Genomic DNA, 22274 nt, shown 5'->3' on the forward strand with positions numbered 1-22274 from the left:
AGACGTGTCCCCCTGCTTAAGCCAGTACATGTCCAGGCCCGTCTGAAGTTTGCTAGAGTGCATTTGGATGATCCAGAAGAGGATTGGGAGAATGTCATATGGTCAGATGAAACCAAAATAGAACTTTTTTGGTAAAAACTCAACTCGTCGTGTTTGGAGGACAAAGAATGCTGAGTTGCATCCAAAGAACACCATACCTACTGTGAAGCATGGGGGTGGAAACATCATGCTTTGGGGCTGTTTTTCTGCAAAGGGACCAGGACGACTGATCCGTGTAAAGGAAAGAATGAATGGGGCCATGTATCGTGAGATTTTGAGTGAAAACCTCCTTCCATCAGCAAGGGCATTGAAGATGAAACGTGGCTGGATCTTTCAGCATGACAATGATCCCAAACACACCGCCCGGGCAATGAAGGAGTGGCTTCGTAAGAAGCATTTCAAGGTCCTGGAGTGGCCTAGCCAGTCTCCAGATCTCAACTCCATAGAAAATCTTTGGAGGGAGTTGAAAGTCCGTGTTGCCCAGCGACAGCCCCAAAACATCACTGCTCTAGAGGAGATCTGCAGGGAGGAATGGGCCAAAATACCAGCAACAGTGTGTGAAAACCTTGTGAAGACTTACAGAAAACGTTTGACCTGTGTCATTGCCAACAAAGGGTATATAACAAAGTATTGAGAAACTTTTGTTATTGACCAAATACTTATTTCCACCATAATTTGCAAATAAATTCATAAAAGATCCTACAATGTGATTTTCTGGATTTTTTTTCTCATTTTGTCTGTCATAGTTGACGTGTACCTATGATGAAAATGACAGGCCTCTCATCTTTTTATGTGGGAGAACTTGCACAATTGGTGGCTGAATAAATACTTTTTTCACCCACTGTGTGTGCTGTTAGGTGTAAATACATTCGTTTTTTCTGTCATTCATCTATCTATCATTATTCTTTCTGCGCATCACTCCATTCATCCATCTCATTGATTTCCTATTCTGATTATCGAAGTGTTGTTCTTCTTGAAATCCTTGTTGACTTTTTTACCTATGAACTTTGACCCCCCAGCTACAGCTATGACCTGAGCCACTCCCTGCAGTACAACCTGACGCTGCTGCAAAGGCCGTGTGACCCGGGCACCGTGGAGGAGGTGCACACACGGAGCAGCAGACAGCAGGACAGCTTCGACATCTTCGAGGACGAGGGCCTGCCCACACAAGGTCAAACAGCTCCTGCCCTCTCACCCTCTCCCTAAACTCCAGTTCCAGTTTTTACAGTTTCAAAACATGTGAATACACTGTATTGAACACATTTGTTTTCATTTGTTATCACAAAAAAAGGAATGGTATGTTACACTTTGTTTCTTGATCTTATAACCGTTAAGTCAGTCAGTGGTCCCAAAAGGAAAAAGATCCTCACAACTCAAGCCAATCATAAAGCCATTAACCGGCTAAATACAAGGTTGATCAGGACATCACTACTAGCCCTAAACTGAAGTCTTTACTCAGCTGATCTATCTCTACTCAATACCGTTTCCATGTTCTAATCTACTGTATCGGTGGTAAACCATCCACTTGGCTTTGATCCTGTCCATGTAAGCTGTTTTGTGGTGTTTTGTGTCCCTCTGTAACGGTTCCGCTGCAGTGTTCCACGGCCTCCAGAGTGAACCGTACGCCAAGTACGTATGGAACGGAAAGCTCCTGGAGCGCGTCAAGGACACGGTGCATCCTGATTGGCTCATGTACATCATCCATGGCTTCTGTGGCCAGTCCAGTATCCTTTTCCTCCTGCATGGTTACGACCTGGAAAGTAGAGTGTTCAATTTAGTAGTAGCGTGAGAGGTGTTGCAAATGTGCATGTGTGCTTGTGTCAGTGACTTGGTGCCTTTGCAATGTTCCAGATGTTGGTATCCACTAGGGCTGACCCAATTTAATCGACTGGTCTATTGTTTGGTCGATAGGCTGTTGGTCGACCAATATTTTTTTTTTGCCGAGCATTCGCACATTTCGTTTTTTTTATGGCACACGAGACACCTGTCTGATTCACGCCTGTCTGCGGGGATGGCATACCACTATCACCATTAGTACATTTTACCGTTAATTCCCATAATTTCTAATCTACAATGGTAAATTGTTAATGCATTCAGTATATTATTATTACAGTCTTTTACCGTTCTCATTGTCGGAGTGGACACGTTGTTTGCGGAACGCACAACCTAGGCTACACTTGTGAGGAACAAGTTTTGGTTTATTTCATTCCATTTATGAGTTGTCAATTCATTCATTGTCTTTTGTTTGTAGTGCTCCTGTCAATGTTGAGTAAGGACGCGCACCTGATTATACATAGAAGTAGGTCTATGCCACCTGGCCCGTGTGCAAATGTAGGCCTATAAATGTGCCCATTTGGGGATCTGATAGTATTTCTGATTGTCATAACTTACCACCACTGTGGCGCTTCTCAAAATACATTTTTCTTCACCTCAAACTGCAAGTAAACAAAGTCTGTTTTTACATCCATTGAGAATGACAATAGTTCCTCAACATAGCCTATTTTAAAAATCATTAGAGCCCTCTTTCAATATCCACGTGAAAGGGGAAAGAAATGTAAGCTCTGATCTGGTGGAAACGTCATAAAACTACTTTTTATCCCATGTGCAAATTGCCTATAGTTATGTCTGTCCGGAGCTCACTGGTGCGGGAAACTCTGAGGGCCCAGAATATTTTATACAATGTTGCAGCTTCAGGCCAGACCCAAGTTAATAGTTGATACAATGCTTCAAATTCCTTGCAGACAGGCCATGCGTAGCCAATGTGATTTATAGGATATTTGTTTTTATCAGGATATTTTTTACCGGCAGGCTGCAATGTTTTTATTTGTTGGCTTTATGGAGGCTATTTTTACATAGTTTGCAATAGAAGTTACTTTTAGAATTTTGATTAACCATATAATGATTTTGAGATACGAAGACTTTATTATAAATGAAATAACTGTTCCATAAAAAATTTGCTGGCACAAAGATGGGTAGAAATGGTAAGCTAAATTGGCACTCCAAATGGAAAAGGTTGACAACTCCTGGTGTAGCCTATTACCTACCTGCAACTTCAGGAGCTTAATGGCAGAATCTGCGAAGGCCAGCATCAGATGAAGGAGGGTCGGGAACAGGTTTTTTCTTCTTCTGGTTACGCTATCTTGATCTCTGGCTCCCTCTTGAGTCATTTGTGTGTCTTAATTATTTAATCACAGTGTGCTTAAAGCATCAGGCAAGCTCAGTACCCTACATACAGTGCCTTCAGAAAGTAATCGGACCTCTTGACTTTTTCCACATTTTGTTGCGTTACAGCCTTATTCTAAAATGGATTAAAGAAAACATTTGTCTATATATATATATATATATAAGGTCCCACATTTGACAGTGCATGTCAGAGGAAAAACCAAGCCATGAGGTCAAAGGAATTGTCCGTAGAGCTCTGAGACAGGATTGTGTCGAGGCACAGATCTGGGGAAGGGTACCAAAACATTTCTGCAGCATTGAAGTCCCTAAGAACACAGTGGCCTCCATCATTCTTAAATGGAAGAAGTTTTGAACCCACCCAGACTCTTCCTAGAGCTGGCCGCCCGGCCAAACCGAGCAATCGGGGGAGAAGGGCCTTGGTCAGGGAGGTGACCAAGAACCTGATGGTCACTCTGACAAAGCTCAAGAGTTCCTCTGTGGAGATTGGAAAACCTTCCAGAAGGACAACCATCTCTGGAGCTCTCCACCAATCAGGCCTTTATGGTAGAGTGGACAGACGGAAGCCACTCCACAGTAAAGGGCACATGACAGCCCGCTTGGTGTTTGCCAAAAGGCACCTAAAAGACTCTCAGACCATGAGAAACAAGGTTCTCTGGTCTGATGAAACCAAGATTGAACTCTTTGGCCTGAATGCCAAGCGTCACGTCTGGAGAAACCTGGCACCATCCCTATGGTGAAGCATGGTGGTGGCAGCATCATGCTGTGGGGATGTTTTACAGCGGCAGGGACTGGGAGACTAGTCAGGATCGAGGGAAAGATGAATGGAGCAAAGTACAGAGAGATCCTTGATGAAAACCTGCTCCAGAGCACTCAGTACCTCATACTGGGGCGAAGGTTCACCTTCCAACAAGACAACGACCCTAAGCACACAGCAAAGACAACGCAGGAGTGGCTTCGGAACAAGTCTCTGAATGTCCTTGAATGGCCCAGCCAGAGCCCGGACTTGAACCCGATTGAACATCTCTGGAAAGACCTGAAAATAGCTGTGCGGCAACGCTCCCCATCCAACCTGACAGAGCTTGAGAGGATCTGCAGAGAAGAATGGGATAAACTCTCCAAGTACAGGTGTGCCGAGCTTGTAGCGTCATACCCAAGAAGACTCGAGGCTGTAATCGCTGCCAAAGGTGCTTCAACAAAGTACTGAATAAATGGTCTGAATATTTATGTAAATGTAATATTTCTGTTTTTTTCTTTTAAAATAAATGTGCAAATATTCAGAAAAAACAGTTTTTGGTTTGGCCTTATGGGGTATTGTGTGTAGATTGATGAGGGGAAAAAAACAATTTAATCAATTTTAGAATAAGGCTGTAATGTAACAATGTGGAACAAGTAAAGGAGTCTGAATACTTTCCGAATGCACTGTATAGTTGATTTTATTAAAACACATAGTGTGTGTCTATATAGGGAAAAATACAAGTTTCAAAATGTACACGTTTTATAATTTCAACCAAGATTTGTTTTAGTCGGGGACAGCCCTAGTATCCACTTAGTGTGTCATTTTAGTTTAGAATCCACTGAAGCTGACTTAGTTTACCTGACAATACTTAAATTGTTATTCCCTGAGATTCTGAAGCACCTTTTTATTGTGTCTCCCCAATGATACCTGCAGCCATCTGCCCTCCCTCCCTTCCTACCTCCTACCGCCCTCCACATCTTTCTGTCTGTCTGTCTTTTGACATGTATCCTTTAGAAGACAGAACTTTATTCCTCTTGTGTTCTTTCCCTCGGCTCGCCTCCTTCACTCCCCATCGTCTGTCTGGCATGCTGCTCACTGGAAAGTGAATGCCCACCTCTTGTTCCACAACACATGGAATACCATTTTTGTTTATTTTGTTTGGGGGGCACGTGGAATACCTAATGAGCCAGATGCTCGCCAGTCTGCTAAGCTGCATTAAGCGATTTGTGTTTATATTATGGTCTATGTAAAAATAATAAGATGGAAATTTAAGAAATGCTTATCAGGTATGAAAACAGTGGAGCGTTTGCATGCTTTGCCCATCTGGTATATGAGGTGGAGGAGAAAAAATAGATTAGATTAGCTAGACAGTTTTAGCTAGACAGTTTCTTTCTGTTTAGACTAGGAAGGCACAGCTAGTGTTTCCACTAAGCCAAAGAAAAACACACTTGAAACAAAATGTATGCCTAGATTGGTTATATTGATGCATGGTTTGGTTATATTAATGCATATTTGAGTGTGGACGCTTGGAGCTTGGGTAGAAGTGCTGGAGAATAACTAAATCTGATTAATTGTGTCCCTCATTTTGAGAGCCTAGTTTAACTATCTGTCAATGCAGATCTTATAAGCAGACATTAAGACATTACAACCATTCATTGCACTACTTAGCCGTGAGAGGTTTTAGCTAATGACTCTTCTGCTTGACTGAAGTTGTTCTTGGCTTTTTATACACTACCGTTCAAAAGTTTGGGGTCACTTAGAAATGTCCTTGTTTTCCATGAAAACATACATGAAATGAGTTTGAATAGGAAATATAGCAAAATGCATAGGAAATGTAGTCATTGACAAGGTTAGAAATAATTATTTTTAATATAAATAATAATTGTGTCCTTCAAACTTTGCTTTCGTCAAATAATCCTCCATTTGCAGCTATTACAGCCTTGCAGACCTTTGGCATTCTAGTTGTCAATTTGTTGAGGTAATCTGAAGAGATTTCACCCCATGCTTCCTGAAGCACCTCCCACAAGTTGGATTGGCTTGATGGGCACTTCTTACGTACCATACGGTCAAGCTGCTCCCACAACAGCTCAATAGGATTGAGATCCGGTGACTGTGCTGGCCACTCCATTATAGACAGAATACCAGCTGACTGCTTCTTCCCTAAATAGGTCTTGCATAGTTTGGAGTTGTGCTTTGGGTCATTGTCCTGTTGTAGGAGGAAATTGGCTCCAATCAAGTGCCATCCACAGGGTATTGCATGGCATTGCAAAATGGAGTGATAGCCTTCCTTCTTCAAGATCCCTTTTTACCCTGTACAAATCTCCCACTTTACCACCACCAAAGCACCCCCAGACAATCACATTGCCTCCACCAGCATCTTTTCATTTGGTCTGCGTCTCACAAATGTTCTTTGTGATCCGAACACCTCAAACTTCGATTTGTCTGTCCATAACACTTTTTCCCAATCTTCCTCTGTCCGGTGTCTGTGTTCTTTTGCCCATCTTTTATTTTTATTGGCCAGTCTGAGATATGGCTTTTTCTTTGCAACTCTGCCTAGAAGGTCAGCATCCCGGAGTCGCCTCTTCACTGTTGACTTTGAGACTGGTGTTTTGCAGGTACTATTTAATGAAGCTGCCAGTTGAGGACCTGTGAGGCATCTGTTTCTCAAACTAGACACTCTAATGTATTTGTCCTCTTGCTCAGTTGTGCACCGGGGCCTCCCACTCCTCTTTCTATTCTGGTTAGAGCCAGTTTGCGCTGTTCTGTGAAGGGAGTAGTACACAGATCTTCAGTTTCTTGGCAATTTCTCGCATGGAATAGCCTTCATTTCTCAGAACAAGAATAGACTGACGAGTTTCAGAAGTTCTTTGTTTCTGGCCATTTTGAGCCTGTAATCGAACCCACAATTGCTGATGCTCCAGATACTCAACTAGTCTCAAGAAGGCCAGTTTTATTGCTTTAATCAGCATAACAGTTTTCAGCTGTGCTAACATAATTGTAAAATGGTTTTCTAATGATCAATTAGCCTTTTAAAATGATAAACTTGGATTAGCAAACACAACGTGCCATTGGAACACAGGACTGATGGTTGCTAATAATGGGCCTCTGTACGCCTATGTAGATATTCCATTAAAAATCAGCCGTTTCCAGTTTCCAGCTACAATAGCCATTTACAACATTAACAATGTCTACACTGTATTTCTGATCAATTTGATGTTATTTCAATGGACAAAAAAAATTGCTTTTCTTTTGAAAACAAGGACATTTCTAAGTGACCCCAAACTTTTGAACGGTAGTGCATATGCAAGTAATAATGAATCACCTCCTCCACAGTCATGAGATGAATAAGTGAACTCCCCAGTATCCCAGTGATGGAGGGATGAAAGAGGAAATGGATAGTATAAAAAAAAATTGTCCAGTCTGAACTTAAACAACTAAAACTATGTAGAAAGTGTGTGGAAATGATAACGAACCTACATTTTTAAGAATTGTAATCTCTGAACCAATTTTTTACTTCAATCACAGTATTTTTTTATATAGAGCTATTAGCAGCGCTATTTAGCGGATTTGGTTGATTTTTGTGGTCTTAAACCAGTCAGCTTATTAACATTCTTCATGAAGAATATGGGCAAAATGTAATTATTGACAATGGAAAATGGTGGGAATGTTGTTCCCTTATCATGTAATTGCTACATTTACTATCAATATAGCATTCAAAATAGTTTTCCAGAGTGTATTTTTGCAACAAACAAACAAATGTGATGCTAATATTAGGTCGCGACTGAGACAACCTGGTTGTCCCGATACAAAACCCGTTGAGAACCACTGGTTTACATCAAACATTGCTGAATAGCACAAGGGGTAATTGTCTGTGTGTGTCACCAGGTTTGCTGGTTAGATGGGCAGTGGGGGACACATTGCGGACGCTGGGTTTAGACGACATTTCCTGGAAGCCATCCTTCTCTCATGGTTCTTTTCCCAGAGAAACCCAGGCAGAAGAATTGATAGAAGGAAACGGGGAGGAGGGGAGGGGTAAAGAAAGGTAGAGACCCAGAGATGGAGGAAGTGATGAAGGAGGTAAAGAGGAAAACGGAGAGGTAAGAGAGGGACTTAGTAAATTAGTGCGAGTGAGCTGGAGGGTAGAGAGACGAGAACAGTCATTTCCCCCCCTATTTTGAATTGGACATATAAAGGTATACACTTTACAATTATTGACATGAGTACAAATAACAAATTAAAAACAAGCAAACTAACCAAAGGAACACACAAAAAAACATACAATATGAAAATAAAATTACAACAGATCACAGCACACTATCCCCTCCCCCTGTTGGCCCAAGCTCTGAATCTTGCTCAATAGAGTGTAATTTGTCAAAAAAGGAAATTAAAGGCTGCCATCTCAGAAAAAGGTTATCAGTACATGCACTCAGTGTTTTAAATCTTTTCTAAATTAAGAAAAGACAAGAACTCAGTGGGTGGTTTGGGAGATTTCCAATTAAGTAAAATCTGTTGGCGGGCTACGAGTGAAGCAAATGTTACAACATCTGCTTTACTTTTGGTGAGAATGGACAGCACAGATGGAACTCCAAATATAGCTATCAAAGTACAAAGCTACAGGTTAATATCAAGATGTTTAGAGAGAGTAGTTAAAAAGGAAGACCAATACTCCGAGAGCTTAGAGCCTGAGAAAACGTGACTATGATCAGCGGGAGACATTGAGCATCTGTCATGTGTAATTTGTCTCTGGTGAAAAATGAATAGTTTTTTGCCATGATGTAATGAATTTTGTGCAACACTTTGATCTGATTTCAATTTAACCGAGCACAGGAAGATGTGGCATTAACCCTAATAAGGGCCTCCTCCCACCAGTCATCTGTCAGGTCAAGTTCTCTTCACCAGTCAGTCTTTAGTTTGTTGATGGGAGAGGTTTTCAGAGGAGAGCATAACATCATCATATGAGACCTCCCCAAATCTGTGCGAGCGACAGGATCCCTTCTAATAGCGTGTTAGGAGGTGATTGAGGAAAGGTAGGAAAGTGAGAACTAACAAAATTACGAGCTTGGAAATAGCAGAAAAGATTGAGGCAGATTACATTTAGCTACAAGATCATAAAAACTGGCAAAGGTCCCATCTAAAAAATAAATAGTTGAAACATACCAAACCTCTCTCCCGCCACAAAACAGAAGCCTGGTCAAGATTGGAGGGTAGAAATGGATGATTGTTACAAATAGGGCCTAGAAGAGAAGGGGCAGAAAGTCTAAAATGCTGACAAAATTGTTTCCAGATCTTCAAAGTAGAAAGCACAATAGGATTTGTAGTGTACTCTGAAGGACACATGGATAGTGGGGCACAGATTAGAGCAGAAAGAGGGGTGATTGGAAAGAATGCGCTTCTGTTGAGCACCAGTTGGTACTTGGAGAATTACGCCAGACCAAAATCTTCAGAATATTAGCTGCCCAGTAGTAAAACAGTAATTTGGGAAGGACCAAACCACATCTTGTCTCCCTCTTTGAAGTATCTCTCTACGTATCCTAGGTGTTTTGCCTGCCCAGTCAATTCCAATTCGAGAATTTACTAATTGTTATTTGAAACCAATGACACTTTGCTGTATTATGTTACGTCTGTGTGTGTGTCCCACCTTAACCTCTGTGTGAAGAGCTCCTGATCTACGGTCGTCCGGTTCATGTCACCCTCATCGCCAGGCGCTCCAGTAAATTCGCTGGCACCCGCTTCCTCAAGAGAGGAGCCAACTGCGAGGTACCCGCCCGCCTCATCTCGTCGCCACGACAACAGGGCAAAGTCACCCCCGGTGTTATATAATAGCAGCAGGGCACAAAGGGGGGGAGAGCGACAGGAGTTTTGTTATGTGGTGGGGGTGAGGTTAATGTAACCTCCGTGTCTCTGCATCTCCTTTGTTTGTGTGTGTGTCGTTTGGTGGTAAAGGGGTTCAGCATGCTGTGTTTTTGAGGCCAAATGATGAATCTATTTTTCCCACCGTGTGGCTTAGTTTAGGCCAGGATTGAAATTCGTAAGGTTTGGATGTGTGTGTGTTCTCATTTGGGGATGAGTTTCTGGTTCAGTATATGGTCCACTCCTGTCAATTACAGGTCGAAACTGTTGAACAACGAAAAACAACAACAATGGGGCCATCTAAGAGTGTGTAGATCCTTGTGGTTCTCTCTGTATATAATCCCTCACCTGTTTTCATCCGGTCCTCTGCAGGGTGACGTAGCCAATGAGGTGGAGACTGAGCAGATCATCCATGATGCGTCGGTGATGTCATTCACAGCGGGGAGTTACTCTTCGTACGTTCAGGTCAGGGGTTCCGTTCCCCTCTATTGGTCCCAGGACATCTCCACCATGATGCCTAAACCACCTATACGATGTAAGATATTATCATCATTAGATACCATGTACACTGTACAGTATCATTAATATAATGTAGCCTTCTGGTCTCTGTCTGGATATACCCCTATCACCAATATGCCATGAGATACTCTCACATAACTACAGCACTTACAGTAGTAGTAATACTATAAACTATACTCTGGCCATGTTACTATGAAATTGGGATTTTCTTATTGATGAGGGTGAGAGAGATTTTCTCTCCTCTTTTCATCCATCTTTCTTTCTCATTATGACTCCAGCAGGATACATCCTAGGGTGTGAGGATCAGATGGTCTCTGAGATTGAAAAGGTGGAAAGAGACTGCAGATTGTGTGTGGTCGACTGCATTAAATTATGTTATCCTCTCTTACCCCATTTGCCCTACAGTCCATCGTGGATGACATTTACCTAAGAGATTGAGAGCATGTCCCAAGATCTGTGTGTGAGCGCGCGCCCGCATGCATGTGTATATGAAATGATCTTATCCTCTCATCCTCCATTTGGTTTTCAGTCCATCCTAGGATGACATTTACGTGCATAATACAGAGATGTAATGTACAGAGAGCTAGTGTGTCCTCATGATCTATGTGATGGGGACCTTACCTTGTATGTGGACACCTGCTTGTCGAACATCTCATTCCAAAATCATGGGCATTAATATGGAGTTGGTCCCCCCCTTTGCTGCTATAACAGCACTATGCATTGGGGCAGGTAGCGTTCTCCTGGCATCTGCCAAACCCAGATTCGTCCATCGGACTGCCAGATGGTGAAGCGTGATTATCACTCCAGAGAATGCGTTTCCACTGCTCCAGAGTCCAATGGCGGCAAGCTTTACACCACTCCAGCCAATGCTTGGCATTGTGCATGGGGATCTTAGGCATGTGTGCGGCTGTTCGGCCATGGAAACCCATTTCATGAAGCTCCCGACGAACAGTTCTTGTGCTGACGTTGCTTCCAGAGGCAGTTTGGAACTCGGTAGTGAGTGTTGCAACCGAGGACAGACCATTTTTACGAGCTACGCACTCGGCGGTCCCGTTCTGTGAGCTTGTGTGGCCTCCCACTTCGCGGCTGAGCCACTGTTGATCCTAGACGTTTCCACTTCACAATAACAGCACTTACAGTTGACCGGGGCAGCTCTAGCAGGGCAGAAATTTGACGAATTGAGTTGTTGGAAAGGTGGCATCCTATGACGGTGCCACGTTGAAAGTCACTGAGCTCTTCAGTAAGGCCATTCTACTGCCAATGTTTGTCTATGGAGTTTGCATGACTGTGTGCTCGATTTTATATACCTGTCAGCAACGGGTGTGGCTGAAATAGACCAATCCACTCATTTGAAGGTGTGTCCACATACTTTTGTATATATAGTGTATCTATCTCCTTTCTGCTTTACTCCTAGACTCTCTAGTTCTGTTCTCTTTGCCTGGTGCAATCAGAGGTAGTGATAGTGCCGTTGTTTTTCTATTGAAGGACCAGTGCAGTCAAAAATGTGATTTTCCTGTGTTTTATGTACTGTATATCTCCACACTGATGTTGGAATAATACTGTTAAATTATACAAATTATGATAATGCCCTTTTAGTGTAAGAACTGTTTGAAATTTCAGCCTGTTTTGGTGGGATGGAGTTTTGTGACATCACCAGGTGGTAAATAAGTTAATAGACCAATAAGAAAGAGTTCCAAACCTCTCTGCCAATAAGAGCTATTTTCAGTTTTACACTCCAAAGTCAGACCACTCCCAGACAGTCCTAGCAAAGTTCTTGCTTGAGAAATTGCTCTTTACTAAGAAGCAAATTTTGTTTCTTTTTGACAATTTTAATTGACAACAATCAAAGTAAGGTAATTCATTGTTACACAGAAATTATTTGATATTGAGATACAAATTGATGCATTGGACCTTTTTTAAAAAGCATTGTTTTCTTGCCCAGTTCTTCATATTCCAAGACACTAGTATCTAAAAACTCCAATTAGTTTTCAAAGCTTCAATTTGCGTTTGCTGCCTGCTAGTTCTGACTCTGGTGGGTTTTCCAGTCTTCGTCATTACCTCATTGTAATGTACAGTCTGAGCCTAACTTAACCTCCTTTTTATTCAAATTGGGTATCATGACATTGTGCTCTAATGTCATTCAGCTAATCCATAAAATAAATTCAGCAATATGGCATCAGGCGCGCACACACAGATATAAAAGCCCATAGACACAAAGACGTCCAATTACATGTAAATTCTTGTTCGATAACGACGCCTGTCGGCCTCAAGATTATCAGCCATTAGTGAATCTAGGACAGGTAGATGATCAGGAAGACCCTGGTTGGACGAAGCAGTGAGTCACCACCCAGCCAGCCTGTCCTGACAATAAAAGACTGCGGTTACACAAGCCTCCTGTTGTCTTTGACATGCTTAAGTAGGTGAATAGCTTTGTTGGGAGGGATGAAGAGAAGTCTTTTCATGCTTCCTCGTCATGACGACCCACGGGGGAACGAGGATGGTTACCCAACATCACCATTTACTACTGACCTAAATGGATGGGATGGATCGATTTTAAAGGATATATGGTGAATGGCAAACAAGGGGTAATTATGTGTGTGTGTGGAGGGGGGTCCTAGTTGACTGATCATGAGGGGAAAACATGTTTGACTGACCCAGATTTTCATTTGGTTGGCTGAATTGGCTGTAGGTGTGGGGCTCTGCGTGACCGTCACATGAAGTCATAACACTGTGAAATAATAGAAAAGATGGGTGAAATGATGGCGTGAGAGGCAGAAAGGAAATGGGCTTGCGTGTTAGTTACGGTATAATAATACTTAATGTTTCTAGGTTACCTTTTGGTTGGTCTTATAATGATTCATAAGCATTTCATATCAAACATTATTGCTTACCTTATACAGCCAGTGGCATGGGTCCTTCTAACATCCTAAACCTTAAAGGTTGCTCATCGCTCAGTCAAAATAGAGTTGAGTGAACTAGATGCTAAAGTGACCCTGAAGTGTCTCAGTGGACGAGGCTGACCCCTACACCAATGTACATTACTGTTCAAAAGTTTGGGGTCACTTAGAAATGTCCTTGTTTTTGAAAGAAAAGCAATTTTTTTGTCCATTAAAATAACATCAAATTGATCAGAAATACAGTGTAGACATTGTTAATGTTGTCAATGGCTATTGTAACTGGAAACGGCAGATTTTTTATGGAATATCTACATAGGCGTACAGAGGCCCATTATCAGCAACCATCAGTCCTGTGTTCCAATGACACGTTGTGTTTGCTAATCCAAGTTTATCATTTTATAAGGCTAATTGATCATTAGAAAACCCTTTTGCAATTATGTTAGCACAGCTGAAAACTGTTGTGCTGATTAAAGAAGCAATAAAACTGGCCTTCCTGAGACTAGTTGAGTATCTAGAGCATCAGCAATTGTGGGTTCGATCACAGTCTCAAAATGGCCAGAAACAAATAACTTTCTTCTGAAACTCGTCAGTCTATACTTGTTCTGAGAAATTAAGGCTATTCCATGTGAGAAATTGCCAAGAAACTGAAGATCTCGTACAACGCTGTGTACTACTCCCTTCACAGAACAGCGCAAATTGGCTCTAACCAGAATAGAAAGAGGTGTCATGGATTCTGCCGAGGCTGCTCCTCCTCCTTGCTCGGGCAGGCTTCGGCGTTCGTCGTCCCCGGAGTACTAGCTACTGCCGATCGATGTTTCGTTGTTTGTCTTGTTTTGTCTTGAGTAGTTACACCTGTTGTCTATTATGTTTGATTGTATAGCCTATAATTACCCTTGTCTCACGTTTGGTATTTGTGTGTTATTGTTTCGTGTCTAGTCGGTATCGGCATTTGCTGTATTCCATATTACGTGTATGGTGTTTTTCCCTCCAGGTTCGGAGGTTTTGTTTTTGTGCTTTACATTCAGTAAAGTAAGTCTGCTAGTATCTCTGTGTCCTGCGCTTGACTTCACTCGCCGCATACACATCGCACCTTGACAGAATAACACACCACACCATGGAGTCAGCAGGATCAGCGGTACCAACGGGATCATTGGAGGAGCGCGTAAGCAGCCAAGACGCCATGATCCAGAAACTGGGCACCGCCATGCAGGATGTTATGAACACTTTGAGCCGATGGGAGAGAGGAGGTTTGCCCACACCTCCTCCAACAATACCACCACTCTCAGCCATACCCATCGTTCCATCTCCGGAGTCCAGTGGGATTCGGCTCTCGTTCCCGAGGGCTTATGATGGCACCGCGGCCGGGTGTCAGGGTTTCCTGCTCCAAGTAGAACTCTACCTGGCAACCATTCACCCGGCGCCCTCGGGATACGAGAGCGTTTCCGCCCTCATCTCCTGTCTGTCCGGCAAGGCACTGGAGTGGGCCAATGCCGAATGGAGGGGAATAGACGCCGCTACAGTCAGTTATGCAGAGTTCTCCCGCCGCTTCAGGGCGGTTTTCGATCATCCCCCAGAGGGGAAAGCGGCGGGGGAGCGTCTGTTCCACCTCAGACAGGGGAAGAGGAGCGCGCAGGAATTCGCACTGGATTTCCGGACTCTGGCGGCCAACACGGGATGGAATGAGAGGGCCCTCATCGACCACTATAGGTGCAGCCTACGGGAGGACGTTCGCCGAGAGTTGGCCTGCAGGGACACCAACCTAAGCTTCGATCAGCTGGTGGACATGTCGATTCGTCTGGATACCCTGTTGGCTACCCGCGGACGTCCGGAGCTGGGGCCGTCCATTCCATCCCCCAGCACCGCCGAGCCCTATGGAGCTCGGGGGTGCTGGTGCTAGAGAGAGGAGGAGAGAGACCAGGAGAGAGGCCGTCCCCTGCACCAACTGTGGCCGCAGAGGACACACTGTGGTTCGGTGCTGGGGAGGGTCTCCTAGGGATCGAGGCAGCAGGCCACGCACTGATGAGTCATTCCAGGTGAGTAAGCGCCCAACTCACCCAGAGCTCTCTGTTGTCCACATGTGTATCCAAGTTGTGTTTCCCGAGGTTTCTTCTCACTCCCAGCATAAGGCGCTAGTCGATTCAGGCGCAGCTGGGAATTTTATTGATCGCAGTTTCTGTTATAAGTTAGGGATTCCCCTCATACCAGTTGATGTGCCCTTCCCTATCCATGCCCTAGACAGCCGCCCTTTGGGGTCGGGATTGATTAGGGAGGTCACAGCGCCACTTAAGATGAAGACGCAGGGGGGTTATGAGGAGATTATACAGTTGTATTTGATCAACTCTCCTGCGTTTCCCGTGGTGTTGGGGCTTCCTAATATCTCATGACCCCAACATTTCATGGCAACAGAGGGCTCTCAGGGAATGGTCTGATCAGTGTGTCGGGCGGTGTATAGGTGTTTCCGTAGGGGCGACAACGGTGGAAAGTCCGAACCAAATGCCCGCACTGCACATTCCTCCTGAGTATACAGATTTGGCACTCGTCTTCAGTAAGAAGAGGGTGACTCAATTACCACCTCATAGACAGGGGGATTGTGCGATAGACCTCCAGGCAGGCGCTGCACTTCCGCGTAGTCATGTGTATCCTCTGTCTCAAGAGGAGACGGCGGCTATGGAGACATACGTCACCGAATCTCTGGGACAGGGATACATACGGCCGTCTACTTCTCCTGCGTCCTCGAGTTTCTTTTTTGTGAAGAAGAAGGATGGGGGTTTGCGCCCGTGTATTGATTACCGTGGTCTCAATCAGATTACAGTTATCCTCTCCCTCTGATTGCGAGTATGACGGAGTCATTACACGGAGCGCGATTCTTCACAAAATTGGATCTCAGGAGCGTTTACAACCTGGTGCGCATTAGGGAGGGAGATGAATGGAAAACAGCATTTAGTACCACCTCGGGTCACTATGAGTATCTCGTCATGCCCTACGGGTTAATGAATGCTCCTTCAGTCTTCCAATCATTTGTGGACGAGATTTTCCGGGATTTGCATGGACAGGGTGTAGTGGTGTATATTGATGACATTCTAATATACTCCGCTACACGAGCCGAGCATGTGTCCCTGGTGCGTCAGGTGTTGGGTAGGCTGTTGGAGCATGACTTGTATGTGAAGACGGAGAAATGCCTGTTTTTCCAGGAGTCCATCTCCTTCCTGGGACATCGGTTGTCCGCGTCAGGGGTGGAGATGGAGATTGACCGCGTTTCAGCCGTGCGTAATTGGCAGACTCCCACCACGGTTAAGGAGGTGCAGCGGTTTTTGGGTTTTGCCAATTACTACCGGAGGTTTATCCGGGGTTTTGGACAGGTAGCAGCTCCCATCACCTCCCTGCTAAAGGGGGGCCCGGTGTGTTTGCAGTGGTCGGCTGAGGCGGACAGGGCGTTTAGACATCTGAAGGACCTGTTCACCTCAGTTCCGGTGCTGGCACATCCGGACCCCACTTTGGTGTTCCAAGTGGAGGTGGACGCGTCCGAGGCGGGGATTGGTGCTGTACTGTCTCAACGCTCGGGCACGCCTCCTAAACTCCGTCCCTGTGCCTTTTATTCTAAGAAGCTCAGTCCGGCGGAACATAATTATGACGTGGGGGACAGGGAGCTGCTAGCGGTGGTTCAAGCCCTAAAGGTGTGGAGGCATTGGCTTGAGGGGGCTAAACACCCTTTCCTCATTCTGACTGACCATCGTAACCTGGAGTACATCCGGGCAGCGAGGAGACTGAACCCTCGTCAGGCTAGGTGGGCCATGTTTCTTGCCCGGTTTGTATTTAAGCTCACGTACAGTGGGGAAAAAAAGTATTTAGTCAGCCACCAATTGTGCAAGTTCTCCCACTTAAAAAGATGAGAGAGGCCTGTAATTTTCATCATAGGTACACGTCAACTATGACAGACAAATTAAGAAAAAAAAATCCAGAAAATCACACTGTAGGATTTTTGATGAATTTATTTGCAAATTATGGTGGAAAATAAGTATTTGGTCACCTACAAACAAGCAAGATTTCTGTCTCTCACAGACCTGTAACTTCTTCTTTAAGAGGCTCCTCTGTCCTCCACTCGTTACCTGTATTAATAGCACCTGTTTGAACTTGTTATCAGTATAAAAGACACCTGTCCACAACCTCAAACAGTCACACTCCAAACTCCACTATGGCCAAGACCAAAGAGCTGTCAAAGGACACCAAAAACAAAATTGTAGACCTGCACCAGGCTGGGAAGACTGAATCTGCAATAGGTGAGCAGCTTGGTTTGAAGAAATCAACTGTGGGAGCAATTATTAGGAAATGGAAGACATACAAGTCCACTGATAATCTCCCTCGATCTGGGGCTCCACGCAAGATCTCACCCCGTGGGTCAAAATTATCACAAGAACGGTGAGCAAAAATCCCAGAACCACACAGGGGGACCTAGTGAATGACCTGCAGAGAGCTGGGACCAAAGTAACAAAGCCTACCATCAGTAACACACTACGCCGCCAGGGACTCAAATCCTGCAGTTCCAGACGTGTCCCCCTGCTTAAGCCAGTACATGTCCAGGCCCGTCTGAAGTTTGCTAGAGTGCATTTGGATGATCCAGAAGAGGATTGGGAGAATGTCATATGGTCAGATGAAACCAAAATAGAACTTTTTGGTAAAAACTCAACTCGTCGTGTTTGGAGGACAAAGAATGCTGAGTTGCATCCAAAGAACACCATACCTACTGTGAAGCATGGGGGTGTAAACACCATGCTTTGGGGCTGTTTTTCTGCAAAGGGACCAGGACGACTGATCCGTGTAAAGGAAAGAATGAATGGGGCCATGTATCGTGAGATTTTGAGTGAAAACCTCCTTCCATCAGCAAGGGCATTGAAGATGAAACGTGGCTGGGTCTTTCAGCATGACAATGATCCCAAACACACTGCCCGGGCAACGAAGGAGTGGCTTCGTAAGAAGCATTTCAAGGTCCTGGAGTGGCCTAGCCAGTCTCCAGAGCTCAACCCCATAGAAAATCTTTGAGGGAGTTGAAAGTCCGTGTTGCCCAGTGACAGCCCCAAAACATCACTGCTCTAGAGGAGATCTGCATGGAGGAATGGGCCAAAATAGTGTGTGAAAACCTTGTGAAGACTTACAGAAAACGTTTGACCTGTTTCATTGCCAACAAAGGTTATATAACAAAGTATTGAGAAACTTTTGTTATTGACCAAATACTTATTTTCCACCATAATTTGCAAATAAATTCATAAAAAATCCTACAATGTGATTTTCTGGAATTTTTTTTCTCATTTTGTCTGTCATAGTTGACGTGTACCTATGATAAAAATTAAAGGCCTCTCTCATCTTTTTAAGTGGGAGAACTTGCACAATTGGTGGCTGACTAAATACTTTTTTTCCCCACTGTATATACCAGGGTCACAGAACGTGAAGGCAGACGCCCTGTCCCGGCGATATGACTCAGAGGAGAGGTCCATTGAGCCCACTCCCATACTTCCGGAGTCTTGTCTGGTGGCACCGGTGGTGTGGGAGGTCGATGCGGAGATCGAGTGGGCGTTACGTACAGACCCTACTCCTCCTGAGTGTCCAGAGGGGCGGAAGGACGTGCCGCTCGAGATCCGTGATCGACTGATATATTGGGCTCACACGTCACCCTCCTCTGGACATCCTGGTATTGGCCGGACAGTGCACTGCCTTAGTGGGAAGTACTGGTGGCCAACCTTAGCCAAGGACGTGAGGGTTTATGTTTCCTCCTGCTCGGTGTGCGCCCAGTGTAAGGCACCTAGACACCTGCCCAGGGGGAAGTTACAACCCCTACCCGTTCCACAACGGCCGTGGTCTCACCTATCGGTGGTCTTTGTCACGGACCTTCCCCCCTCCCAGGGGAATACCACGATTTTGGTCGTTGTGGATCGGTTTTCTAAGGCCTGCCATCTCATTCCAATGCCAGGTCTCCCTACTGCCCTACAAACTGCTGAGGCCCTGTTTACACACGTCTTCCGGCAATAAGGGGTGCCTGAGGATATAGTGTCTGATCGGGGTCCCCAGTTCACCTCTAGAGTCTGGAGGGCGTTTATGGAACGTTTGGGGGTCTCGATTAGCCTTACCTCGGGTTTTCACCCTGAGAGTAATGGGCAGGTGGAGAGGGTAAACCAGGATGTGGGTAGGTTTCTGAGGTCCTATTGCCAGGACCGGCAGGAGGAGTGGTCGGGGTATATCCCCTGGGCAGAGATTGCCCAAAACTCACTTCGCCACTCCTCCACTAATCTTACTCCTTTTCAGTGTGTGTTGGGGTATCAGCCGGTCCTGGCACCCTGGCATCAGAGCCAGATCGAGGCTCCTGCGGTGGATGAGTGGTTTCGGCGCTCGGAGGAGACATGGAGGGGGGGGTACTGTCACGGATTCTGCCGAGGCTGCTCCTCCCCCTTGCTCGGGCAGGCTTCGGCGTTCGTCGTCCCTGGAGTACTAGCTACTGCCGATCGATGTTTCGTTGTTTGTCTTGTTTTGTCTTGAGTAGTTACACCTGTTGTCTATTATGTTTGATTGTATAGCCTATAATTACCCTTGTCTCACGTTTGGTTTTTGTGTGTTATTGTTTCGTATCTAGTCGGTATCGGCATTTGCTGTATTCCATATTACGTGTATGGTGTTTTTCCCTCCAGGTTCGGAGGTTTTGTTTTTGTGCTTTACATTCAGTAAAGTAAGTCTGCTAGTATCTCTGTGTCCTGCGCTTGACTTCACTCGCCGCAGGCCGACCCCTATGCCCATGTAGCTGCCCTCTAACCCCACTCAGTGAACCAGTCTGGCCCCTACCAAATGTAGCTGCCCTCTAACCTCTGACCTCTCTCTGTTGTGTCTTAGTGGACCAGGCCGACCCCTATGCCCATGTAGCTGCCCTCCATTTTGACCAGATGCTCCAGCGGTTCGGCTCGCCCATCATCATCCTCAACCTTGTCAAGGTAACAGCATCTCACCTCACCTCACTGCACCACCCACCACAGGGCACCTCAGACAAACACCTCACTGCACTGCACCACCCACCACAGGGCACCTCAGACAAACACCTCACTGCACTGCACCACCCACCACAGGGCACCTCAGAGAAACACCTCACAGTCACACTGTTAATGGAACAAACAAATAATTCCTTTGGTAGAAATTGAGTCCAACAGATGAAACCTTCCTCAGAGTTCCCATTTACAGGACTGTTACATCAGTGGACAGTTAAAGGAACGTTCCACAGCTTGTCTCCATGGATCCATTTACTCCATCTAAATTGTAGGGTGTTCACCCATAAAATGATTCATTCATTCAAAGTTTATACAAATATGTCCATACAATCGAGAATTGCATCAGGAAAAACAATAGTCCAAACCCTATGTCGCTACCATATAGTTACAGACGATTTACTCAGAGAATTTAGCATGTTTAGAGTGAATGGAATGTCATCACATGATCAAAAAGGGGTCACTGCTCAATAGAACTCTGTGGCGCTGCTCCGTGGCAGATCGGCGCTAACTTTGAACGTCAACTGACAAGCTAACTAGTGGCTACAGGTTCATGAGTGAAAACAATGGCTTTTCTACATGAAATCCGCGGAATACAAAGCAAAATAGGGACTAAATATATATTTATTTAGAAGGCTAACAGATTGAATTTCAATATCCACCCTCCGCGTAGACAATCTGTTCCTGTTTTCATTGTGTATTTCTGAGTCTTTCCCTTTAAATCGCCGTAGAAATGGCCCCTCTTAACATAAATTGATCGCAAAATATATAGCCAATTAAAGCCAAGGATCTGGAGATGAAAATGACGAGGGTATCAAGTTGATTTTGATTGATCCAACCCACAGAAACACCTCTAAATGGTACCACCTCCCAACGCCAAATATGGAAGAGATACAACCAAGAGCAGCACGGTCTACCACAGAGTGAAGGAAAAGCAGCCAACAAGTGCTCAGCATATGTGGGAACTCCTTCAAGACTGTTGGAAAAGCATTCCAGGTGAAGCTGGTTGAGAGAATGCCAAGTCTGCAAAGCTGTCATCAAGGCAAAGGGTGGCTATTTGAAGAATCTACAATCTAAAATATATTATGATTTGTTTAACACTTTTGGTTACTACATGATTCCAAATGTGTTATTTCATAGTTTTGATGTCTTCACTGTTATTCTACAGTGTAGAAAAAAGTAAAAATAAAGAAAAACCCTTGAATGTGTTGGTGTGTCCAAACATTTGACTGGTACTGTGTATATATACTTTTTTTGGGGCCCAACTGGTTTAGGCTGTCTTCTCCAATTTATCTTTGGGATACTGAAGAATGTCTCCAACAGACCTCGGTCCATGTGAGGGTTGAAACTCACACAGTCTGTGTCCTTCTTGGCTGGAGGTGGCAATGGTGGACAAAAAAAACGGTGCCTGGTCCCACTCGTCACAACAAACACACTCTGTCTCTGTAGCCATTAATGGGAAGTTTCCACATAGGCACCGCACCACCAGTCAGTGCTTACGCAAGCCTCCCCAGCTTCACCAGCGGCTACATCTTCGGCAGCAGCCGCTGTTGCTTGATTCACCAGATGTTCCTCTCGTCGTCTTCTTATTTCCTATTCTGGCTCAAACTTTTGGATATTATCATTCAACAACACTTGATAAAAGTTGTAATTGTCCAACTCTGCATGGGGGTCATCGTTTGCTTCAGCCATTCTACACACTATAGTCACAGATAGAACAATGAGACAGATATTTCACCTGATGAATAAATGTGAAGCATCCGCTTGGCGTTTCCACTCACTACCAAATATAGTGGTGAGAGGAAGCACAGTGGCCGGAAGTGGGAGGAGATGGGTTTTGGCCGACATTCTGCAAATGTTCTCAACAATGAAACATTTGATCTCAATACAGTTTTCTGTTCCCAAAACTATAATCTATTACGAACAGAGTGGACTGAGTTTTGTGGACTTTACCCTTTGCCAAAGTTTCCAAAAATGGCGTTGTTTAGAAGGAGTGCAAGGGTGAATTAAGTTATTGCACATGCGCACTTC

The 22274-nt window shown here is 44.7% G+C and overlaps 1 protein-coding gene across 1 annotated transcript in view; it reads left to right on the top strand.

The window, feature by feature from the left end:
* The window catches only part of fig4a (FIG4 phosphoinositide 5-phosphatase a), an 88963-nt gene that overhangs the window by 13815 nt on the left and 52874 nt on the right, over nucleotides 1–22274 (top strand). Inside the window, exons 7-11 of the mRNA XM_041860313.1 lie at nucleotides 1059–1210; nucleotides 1635–1763; nucleotides 9615–9715; nucleotides 10181–10343; nucleotides 20098–20195. Coding sequence (XP_041716247.1) covers nucleotides 1059–1210; nucleotides 1635–1763; nucleotides 9615–9715; nucleotides 10181–10343; nucleotides 20098–20195 — 643 coding nt within the window. The remainder of the gene's footprint in view (nucleotides 1–1058; nucleotides 1211–1634; nucleotides 1764–9614; nucleotides 9716–10180; nucleotides 10344–20097; nucleotides 20196–22274) is intronic.

Source organism: Coregonus clupeaformis, chromosome 33 (genome assembly GCF_020615455.1).
Source record: "Coregonus clupeaformis isolate EN_2021a chromosome 33, ASM2061545v1, whole genome shotgun sequence".
Classification (NCBI taxonomy): domain Eukaryota; kingdom Metazoa; phylum Chordata; class Actinopteri; order Salmoniformes; family Salmonidae; genus Coregonus; species Coregonus clupeaformis.